Source organism: Oncorhynchus tshawytscha, linkage group LG32, assembly GCF_018296145.1.
Source record: "Oncorhynchus tshawytscha isolate Ot180627B linkage group LG32, Otsh_v2.0, whole genome shotgun sequence".
Classification (NCBI taxonomy): domain Eukaryota; kingdom Metazoa; phylum Chordata; class Actinopteri; order Salmoniformes; family Salmonidae; genus Oncorhynchus; species Oncorhynchus tshawytscha.
Genome location: NC_056460.1, coordinates 15,895,716 through 15,906,675, shown reverse-complemented (window position 1 = coordinate 15,906,675; position 10,960 = coordinate 15,895,716). Strand labels below are relative to the sequence as shown.

The window sequence follows — 10,960 nt, the reverse complement described above, 5'->3', positions numbered from 1 at the left end:
GCCAAAGACAGTGAATATGCACACTCACCGTGATATGGCCAAAGACAGTGAATATGCACACTCACTGGTGGTATGGCCAAAGACAGTGATTATGAACACTCACCGGTGATATGGCCAAAGACAGTGAATATGCACACTCACTGGTGGTATGGCCAAAGACAGTGAATATGCACACTCACTGGTGATATGGCCAAAGACAGTGAATATGCACACTCACTGGTGATATGGCCAAAGACAGTGAATATGCACACTCACTGGTGATATGGCCAAAGACAGTGAATATGCACACTCACTGGTGGTATGGCCAAAGACAGTGAATATGCACACTCACTGGTGGTATGGCCAAAGACAGTGAATATGCACACTCACTGGTGGTATGGCCAAAGACAGTGAATATGCACACTCACTGGTGGTATAGCCAAAGACAGTGAATATGCACACTCACTGGTGGTATGGCCAAAGACAGTGAATATGCACACTCACTGGTGGTATGGCCAAAGACAGTGAATATGCACACTCACTGGTGGTATAGCCAAAGACAGTGAATATGCACACTCACCGGTGATATGGCCGATGTTCTCCACTGGTTCCAATAAGATAGGCTACTGTTTTCTCAGTTAAGTTAAGACAAATACAGATTGCAGTCTTTTCATTGTCATCTCATTACAGAAATAGCCATTTGTTTTCCAAACAGTTTTTCCGTGATTGTGTTGTAAAATATTGCGTGCCTGGGTCTCTCAGCTTTTCACTGACAGTCGCAACACAACACTCATCTATTTAGCCCTTCGGACTCTATGCGATTGAAAACAAGCTGCCCACACCTTTTAATGTGTCATAAACACAACCAGTCATAATGTTTTCGTCTGATTGTCAAACAATTAACAACAAGCGTTTCTGTTGTCTACCCGCGCACAAAATCATTTCAGCATCCTAACCCCAACAGTGCACTGTGCACCTGCAATTTGATGAATGGAAAGAGACATCTGTTACAAAACACCTACATGTGCTGTAATCAGTGGCGACCTGTCATTCAGGGCACCTGTTTTGAGCCCCACATTTTTAGCAAAAAAATAGTGTTTATTTATTTTTTATATATATACTACGGTTCAAACGTTTGGAGCCACTTAGAAATGTCAATGTTTTTGAAAGAAAAGCACATTTTTGTCCATTAAAATAACATCAAATTGATCAGAAATACAGTGTAAACATTGTTAATGTTGTAAATGACTATTGTAGCTGGAAACGGCTGATTTTTAAAAACAAATATCTACACAGGAGAACAAAGGCCCATTATCAGCAATCATCACTCCTGTGTTCCAAATGGCATGTTGGGTTAGCTAATCCAAGTTTAACATTTTAAAAAGCTAATTGATCATTAGAAATCCTTTTTGCAATTATTTTAGCACAGCTGGAAAACTGTTGTCTGATTAAAGAAGCAATAAAACTGGCCTTCTTTAGACTAGTTGTTATCTGGAGTTATCTGGAGCATCAGCATTTGTGGGTTCAATTACAGGCTCAAAATGTCCAGAAACAAAGAACTTCTGAAACTAGTCAGTCTATTCTTGTTCTGAGAAATGAAGGCTATGTCTTAATCGCAATTACGGATTTCCTCTTATTCGCTTGTCGTCCCTTTATGCCATAGTTTGTACATCTCAATTGTCCGTAGAAACCACATTTGTTTAAACAAGTCAGCCGTATCAGCTATATATTTTTGAAAAGGCAGTAAATGAGGCTGAATGAGCTGTTACACTGCCAGACAAGGCTCCGCTCATAGCCAGGTGTAGCAGTGGTAAGGTGCTGGGACTGCTGTTGGGACTATGCTGTTTGTGGGCACCGTTTGTCACCGTTATAGTGCAATTAATGTATTGTTTAGTGTTGTGTAGTGGCATTGCTGACATGCATCCCACAATTTTTGTGTTTGCCCCACCAAGATTTACATGCTAAATTCACCACTGATTGTAATGACATTCTCCGATTGCCATTAGGCATTCACTGAATTGATGCAACCACTGTTGTCCACGTCCTCGGCCACTTCATTTCAATTAAAGGGGCTGTATTGCCATGGGAAACATATGTTTACATTGTCAAAGCAAGTGAAATAGTGAAAAAAAAGTGAAATAAACAATAAAATCTCTCCCTTGACAAAGTGTAATAAGTGTTGTTCTCACTACTCAATTTGGAGCGTATGCCACCCGGTTTCCCATCAATTCGCTCATTCTTCATGCAACTGACATGCAGTAATGTGTAATAACAGTGTAATAATGGTGTAATAATGGTGTAATAATGGTGTAAAAGACTACATTTTTGGGGGCATGTTGTATTAATCGTGATAGGCTGATGTTTCACAGGTAGGGGAGACCAGGGAAGGTTGTAACACGAGACAGTTATAACACTCTCAATATCTCCAATCAGGAACAAGCTAACATCATGTGACTCGCTGTGTACATGCACAGTTTTGTCCTCAAACCTCATGTGAAGAAACAAGACCCTGTGATAAAATCTGCAGATATTATTGACAAAAATCCGATTTTGAGGTAAGAAAGTCATTTTTGTTTTTTGGGATGGCATCACCTGTTTTGTAGTTAGATTCACTAAACTTACTTCAGGGTTATAACCCGTTTGTGTAGATATATTTGATGTAAGTTAGCAACTCTTAAAGTTTTAACATGTAGCTCAAATTGAAGCTAGGTAATGGCTGCAAGGGTCAGGGTTAGTTGTAACAAGCCTAATGCGGTCTGTGGTGGATGAATCAGAATTAGTTGGGTAACATAGATAATTAAGATGTCTTATCTGCATAATATGCTTATGTGATATACTTGTTATTAGAATGTATCCCTTTGGACTCTGGTGTTGGCAGTTGTACTTCTTCCCTCAGCTGGGGCTCAGTCACTTGGGGCCCAGAGAGGGGAGAGTTCAGGCTTGTCTTTTACATGTCTCTGGTGCTATTCAGAATATCAGAAAGGGAAGAGGACAGGATGGAACATTGTCTTCATATGTGAATGTGTCTTTACCTATTCTTAAACCATGTGATGGGATGGCGTGATTAATGGGGAACCAATTACTTGTATCCACAATGTCTCTGCGCAAGTCACTCCCTCCTTTGACATTGGGGGGAGGTGTATGGCAGTGTCTGGAACCATTGTATGTCCTCTCTGATGTTACACTTATCCTGGGACAGTGTATGACCTAGAGGCTCACTCCCCTAAGTGAGCTTGTCCAGGAGAGGGGTCAAGAAGGGGTTTTACTTGAGATGGGAGTATCTAGAGTTGACAATTGAGTTATGCCATTGGATGAGGTAATGGTTCTGTGCTAGGAAGTACCAGGAACGAGATTAGAACCTCGTCTTAGGGACCAAACTGAACGATAATTTATAGCGAATGCTATCTGGCTATGGGATACTCCTTTCTCAATTATAATATCCCTTGGTGAAGTGTTCCTAATATATGTGGTTTGTCATGAGAGGGGTGTATCTTGGCTATAAAAGATCTTTGTACTTTTGTGTTGTCACTTTCAATGGTTCGTTAGATAATGGCGCATTATTGAAAGCCATTGCTATTGCGAAACTCTTATTATTAAAGATGGAGTTTAAGTATAACTCTGACTGGTATGTGAAGTTTGTCTCTCTCCTCATTTGGTAATACAGAAATTAACCACCACAGGTCTGGCTGCAGTGCTGGGAATGCAAATTAAGGTCCCACCAAGCCTGTACCCCAGGACCACTATGCCACTGTCACAACATTCACACACACCACTTTTCTATCTCTCTCAAACACACACACACACACACACACACACACACACACACACACACACACACACACACACACACACACACACACACACACACACACACACACACACACACACACACACACACACACACACACACACACACACACACACACACACACACACACACACACACACACACACAGAGCAAACCTTCAGTTGTTGTCAGATGTTGTTAGTCGAGAAGGGACAGTAAAAATAATATACATTTTATGACTTTATTATTTCTGCCACACAAAATGTTAAACATGGCAATGTTGTTCTCATGTTCTCGATAAAGGCTTTCAGTATGTTGTTGCATGTCATGATTTAAGCATGATTTTAAAACTGTTACATTTCACCCCAAGCTGTGTTATGCTCTGACCCGGGAGGTGGGGTAAAATGTAACCTTTCACTTCTTGTATTGGAGACAAAGTCACACCTTGTTTTGCCTGGACACCATACCGGACCATACCGCCTTACTTGAAACCCTGCTCCTATGACAAATACCACGTTAAAGACGAAAACATCTTCAAACATAATCATTCGATTTTGACCCACAATAATAGTACACATCAGCAAAATGTAACGTTAAGCACAATAGCATGTCTGTGTGCTAGTCCCAACACCTGTAGGGATACGCTGCTTGTGTCATTAGCTCCTCAGCTGTTTCATGTGTGATGCTGTTCACATTCCGCTTTAATCTCTGAACTTTATTAGAACACCTTTTAAACGTTTGCTGTCACATTAATGTGATGCGCCTCAGGAGAGACAGTGATACCGCTGTCGTTTGTCTCACTGTCATGTTTTACATGTGTTGGATGAGACCTACGGGTTTGTTTCATGTCAGAGATAGTGAATAAAACTACTCTGCAAGATGTGGCTTATGTACATTGTTAGAAACTCTTCACACAGATGGGACCCCCCCCCCCCTAAAACACACACTCCTCACAGATGTGATATCACACTCACTAAGCAGACACAGACACACAAACACACACTCTCTCCTTCCAGTCACCCTGGACTAATTATCCAGCATGTTCGGAGCCTTGTGGGAGCGTCGTGAGATCTTATGGTCCGTAGTGTCCCTTTGATCTGGGCCTGTCAGAGGCTCAGTACACCCTGTGATCGTGTGTGATGATAGAGGCCCGGGAAGATGTGTGCGATGATTGTGTGTGTGTGATGATAGAGGCCCGGGAGGATCAAACAGAACCCCCTATTCTGTTCTGATGACGAAGGATGGGAAGACGATCACAGAATCCCCAAGTGGTTCTCTCTGGTCAGACCTCCACAAACGACGGTGGCATCATTCATCGCACAGCACATTGAAAGAGGATTGTTTGACTGTTGGTGAGGTCCCCTGTTTTCTAGATGTATGATCTCTGGAAGGCAAAGGGGAAGCCGAATCTCTGGCTACTGCATATTGTGTTTGAGGTGGTTTGTTTTATATCTACACACGGTTGCCTGCCTCTGAGACATATGGTACAGTATTTGTTTAAGGCCTGAACTCTCTCTACTCTCTGTCAATAGGCTGAAAACGGGAGAGTTGCCACATGCATAGTGCATGCGTCTCTGGTGCTCAACAGCTGACGACGGCAGGTTGATTCTTCAGTTAAGTCATGGAAAACATGTGGAAGCAACTTCAGGTAATGAAACAAATACTTAAGAGGGTGAAGCTGGGGTGATTATTAAACAACTGTGGGAATGACTTAACTGTTTGACCGTGCTATCACTTTAATTGTGGTGTAATTGACGCTTTGTTTCCACAGTAAAATGCAATTATGGCTACTTAAACGTGCATAAATAATTGAGAAGGACATGTGTTACAAGGATTTCGTGACAACTCGTGTCATAAACTTGAAGTGTTTAAGCATAAAAAGCCACACAATAACAAGACAAGATTTAGAGAGAGCTCTTTTATTTCAAAAAAAAGCAGTTAGAGAAAAATGTACCAACAAAAAAAAAAATCCACAAAAGTAAAAGCGGAAGACAAGAAGGCGTGGTATTTACAACAGAGGACATCTTTTTTGGTGTTACAGATTTCATCAAATCACGTCGACTAACTCTTGGTGCTCTTCTTTCACTTTTTGTGGAAAGTAAAAACGACCATAACAATTTAATGTTCATAGATGGACAGAACGTTTGAAGAGTCCCCTAGGCAGGAGTATAGATAGATGGCTAAGGCACAGAGTTTCCCCCTGAAACTTTAGGAAACTTTGACGTTTCCCCAGAAGCTTTGGGAAACGTTGAGTTCAGAGACGTTTGTGCAACAGTTGCTCAACAATACATTCCAGCAGAGAGAACAACAATCTGTCATGATGTTCTCTGAAAGGCGAAGAATAATATTAAAAGCTTTACCCAATTCTGAGTCATTCCTTACTCCTTAGATCTGTCCAAAACATTGCAACAGGTTATGTACCTAAAATCACTCTGTGGCCAACTAGCAACAAGTAACACTAGCTATCAGTTCTTCTTTTACTATAATTCCACTTCATAATCTTTCCACACTGCATCGGTATTTACATTGAATGAGTTTTAAACATATTTTCAATACAAAATATTTATGTACATTTTCTTCATTTTTTTGTAACAAAATAGGACTTTTACATCGAGTAACATATTTCAATTCACTTCTCGAGAATGATAATTGTACTTTTGAACAATGGGCAAAGTATTCGTCAATTTAAGTATTTGTTTCAATGTGATAATGGCACTGCCAGTAAAAGGAGGTCAGGGTCATATCTGTATCTAGCTGCTAATGTTATTAGCTAGCTAGCTAATACAGAGAAATAGTAATGGCGTCTTTTTGTAGGCACTAAATCCGCCATGGTTTGTTGGACAAAGCCTATGGGAAAATGAATGGCAATTTTGTAGGGTTTTTGGATAAACACTGAAAATAAGGTCTGTGGTAAACACAGAGTTAGGAGATCTTGTACGTTTTGTTCTAGGAGATCATCTTCATCAGCTAACGTCACTTTGTGAATTTTGAAGCATTTATGTAATAAAAAAAGCACATGAATAATGGTCATGTTAACTGACTGATATTATCTCATAGAACAAAGTGTACTGTATAAGAACTCCTAAGCCTCTGTTAACCTCTGACCTTATTTTCAGTGTTTATCCCAAAACCCCATTCTTTCCCCATAGGAAAGGCTGAACGAACCAGAGGTAACTCACTTCTGGGTTTTAGCACTAGAAGCTGGCGAGCCCTATATAGGCAAAATTGCCCTTCTTTGTAACCATGTCAACAACACACAACAGTTAGAGTTTGAGTGACAGGACTGACACTTATTAGGATCGATACATCCAACAAGGTTCAAGGTGAACTTGGGCCATTGATTAACTCACTAATGATCGCTGATGAGCCCTGGTGAAAACGTTCACTTAGCACGTTTGACTGCCAAATCATGTTGACAATCACAGATTGGATTCTAAATTGGGACCAAATTAGGTTGTGAGGAGAATTGAGTTGAAGCCAAACAAGCGAAGCGGCAGATCGTAGTTACCCTCCATGGTGGTTGGAGAAGGGGGCACTGTGCTATAGGCTATGTTTGAACTGTGGTCAACTGAGAGAGAGTCTTGATGGCAGCAAAAGAACTTAGCATGTAGTAGAACAGGTGAAAACCAAAGTTGCCTGGGCCCAATCCAACAGTTCCTTGATCAAGATACAAGATATAATTCACTATTTGTTTCCATTTTTGCCACAGCATGAACAGCATCATCAATCACTAACATCCTCGTACTGACACGGAACCGAGTAGGAAATGTAACATCACCACGAAATGACTTCAACACACATTTTGGAGAGTTTCTGTCTTTTTTTGTTTACTTCTCTGTTAGGGAGTTTGTCAGGAGGAAGCTGACCTTTCTGTGACCTTTCAGTCCTGGGTGTTTCCCCGTGTGATGAAGACTTGGCAAACAGTCAACAAAAGAACCAAGACAGGAAGAGCTATTCAGACTGGACATCACGGACACACAGGCGGGCATTAGGTTTGTTGCGCCCAAAATAGGTATACAGGTTCATTGGGGCATCGGCCTTTGTAAATAAAGGCAGTTTCTCTTTACAAAAAAATATTTATCGAGCTGCCAAAGCAGCGTTGTAGTCATTTAGTCATTGACTAAAAATATTCTGTATTTATATAAACTTATAAATAAATAGCAACTTGTGGACAACTCACTCCATTCACTCGACAATAACTTTGAGACATATTCTGTTTCATACTTGCAACATAAACTGTCGTTAAAAACAAATGAACAAAAAATCTTAGAAAAGGAAATGAAAAAATAAGCTTGAGAATGTCTTTCTTGCGAAAGCACAGCTGATATACTTTCATTTCAAGTTCCAGGCTGTCCAGTATGGAGTGATATCAGTGCCAATAGAAACTGAATCTAGTTTCAATCATTCATGAATTGAATTCAACTTCTACTGGCACTAATGCCTCTCCATAGTCCAGTCACACCCACACACCTTTCTCCTGTTCAGGCACTGAAGGTCAATAAGTAGTGCTGTGCCATAGTAACTTTGTCAGTCATACGCAAAGATCGAGGCAAAGAATGTAGCTTTTCAAAAAAAAGATACATCTTCGCGACACCCTCCGAGGTTTTGGTTCAGTCTATCCCCCTACATGTAGGCCAAACCAACCTTGAGTAGCAGGCCTCGTATTCACAAAGCACCTCAGAGTACAAGTGCTGATCTAGGACCAGGTCCCGCCCTGTCTATATAGTCATATTCATTATGATTTAAAAGAGAAAACTGATTCTAAATCAGCACTCGTACTCTGAGAGGCTTTGTGAATACGGGCCCAGAACTTGGTCCACTACCAGTGTCGACTATCCTGTTCCACCTGAACACTCTGACTTCTGACTGACTTCTCAATCGCTCTTCCATTTAGCAGCAGACTAGGCGGCCTTACTAGGTGCTTGGCAAAGCAACATTTGTCTCCACGTCGGACACAGCATCAATCACAGTAAACTCAGCGGCGAGATTAAAATGAATACATTGGGAAACAGAACACGACAAAGCCGGCACAAACCCCAAAGAGGAAGACTTCAGGAGTCTGAAACACCACAGAACCTTCCCCAGACATTCTCTTCCTCTTCAACGTTCCGTCTTTTCTCTTCTTTTCTGATCCATTACGTCGACTGAAAAAAAAAGGAGACTTAAAAAATAAATTATTTAAACTTAAGACCGGCAGTGTGGCCTCCCGTCCAGCCGGAGGCGCCACTGCTACCTGATGCGCCCGTCGGCGTGCGGCGGAAACAGCTGGGACTTGGGGTCGGGGCTGAGTGAGCTCCAGGGGGTCTTGGCGCAGGTCTGCATGACGGGGCAGGATGTTCCTGGTCCCCCTGTCATGGAGGTGGAACACACGTCCCCAGCCTCCCACATCGCACCCACCAGGCCGTCTACCCAGTGCTCCAAGGCGGGGCCAGTCAGGGCGGCATTGCGCTTAGCCTGCTCCACCTGACCCAGGTGTACAGGGATGTTGAGCACGGGGTTGAGGCCATGGAAGCTCTGCTCCATATAACTGTTCTTGGCTGGTCCGTTGTGGAGCTTCAGCGTGTCCTCTGGGGGTGGGAGGGAGGGAGAGCGAGCGGGAGAGATGAAGAGAGAGATGAAGAGAGAGATGAAGAGACAGATGAAGAGAGAGATGAAGAGAGAGATGAAGAGAGAGAAAGAGGGGGACATAAATGGATTGTTCATGTTTTATGGTGAGACTGTTCTGGAGATAGTGTTCATAAATGGATTGTTCATGTTTTATGGTGAGACTGTCCTGGAGATAGTGTTCATAAATGGATTGTTCATGTTTTATGGTGAGACTGTCCTGGAGATAGTGTTCATAAATGGATTGTTCATGTTTTATGGTGAGACTGTCCTGGAGATAGTGTTCATAAATGGATTGTTCATGTTTTATGGTGAGACTGTCCTGGAGATAGTGTTCATAAATGGATTGTTCATGTTTTATGGTGAGACTGTCCTGGAGATAGTGTTCATAAATGGATTGTTCATGTTTTATGGTGAGTCTGTCCTGGAGATAGTGTTCATAAATGGATTGCTCATGTTTTATGGTGAGACTGTCCTGGAGATAGTGTTCATAAATGGATTGTTCATGTTTTATGGTGAGACTGTCCTGGAGATAGTGTTCATAAATGGATTGCTCATGTTTTATGGTGAGACTGTCCTGGAGATAGTGTTCATAAATGGATTGTTCATGTTTTATGGTGAGACTGTCCTGGAGATAGTGTTCATAAATGGATTGCTCATGTTTTATGGTGAGACTGTCCTGGAGATAGTGTTCATAAATGAGCAGGTAAACAGAGTCATCAATGGGGAATCTAAGTAGGAAAATCAGTCGAACCACTTTGACTTGATTGTAAAGGGTGGAATGGAACTGTGAACTCATTTGATGAGACCAAACTTTTAATTACATGCTATTGATTTCTCTAGGGTAAGCCTAAGCCACAAAGTGGGAGACTGCACCACGTGTCTCAATGACTGCACTTAGTGTCTCTTTATGAAGCCATTGGAAGCTAGGGGGCAGATAGGACCATCTTCTCACAGACCATACATTTATAAGCCTCTTCATACCCTCAAGAGATAAAATAATTGCCTAAGCCACAAATTGGTAAAACAACTCAACAACTGTTCCTCGTGTCTTTTTATAAAGCCATTGGAAGCTAGGGGGCAGAGACGAGACGAGACCATTACCTCATCCCTAAAACTCCTCCACCCTGAAGGTAAAGCTGTACATTCCTCAGTGCTCCTAACACCGGGGCGCTTGCCATCCCTCCTCAGCCTGGCTATCGTACGCTAGCCCAGCTCTCCTCTCCTCTCTCTCTCTCTCTCTGCCTGTGCCGGGTTCGCACCCTGCTGTTAGCCGCTAGCGTTTTCACGGGCTAGCGACAGAGATGCAGTCAGACACCTGGTTGTTCTGCCAAGCTTGCCACTGCCCGGTGCCAACTACCGACTTTACTGTGTGTGTGTGTGTGTGTGTGTGTGTGTGTGTGTGTGTGTGTGTGTGTGCGTGTGTGTGTGTGTGTGTACGCGTGTGTGCACGTGTGTGTGTGAGGGCCCACGGTGCCACCGCTAAGCCAGGGCAACAACAGAAGACACACCATAAAGGCTACGTGTAGTAGAAAGACCTGGAGATATTCAGGGTTGTAAATCTCTATGGGAAGGCTAGAGGCTGTTAGA

At 42.3% G+C, this 10,960-nt stretch overlaps 1 protein-coding gene across 1 annotated transcript in view; it reads right to left on the bottom strand.

Moving 5' to 3' along the window:
* Window positions 1-5,675: 5,675 nt before the first annotated feature.
* Window positions 5,676-10,960, bottom strand: part of LOC112230096 (xylosyltransferase 1-like) — a 133,085-nt gene continuing 127,800 nt past the window's right edge. The window contains exon 11 of the mRNA XM_042310759.1: window positions 5,676-9,333. Coding sequence (XP_042166693.1) covers window positions 8,996-9,333 — 338 coding nt within the window. The 3' untranslated portion in view covers window positions 5,676-8,995. The remainder of the gene's footprint in view (window positions 9,334-10,960) is intronic.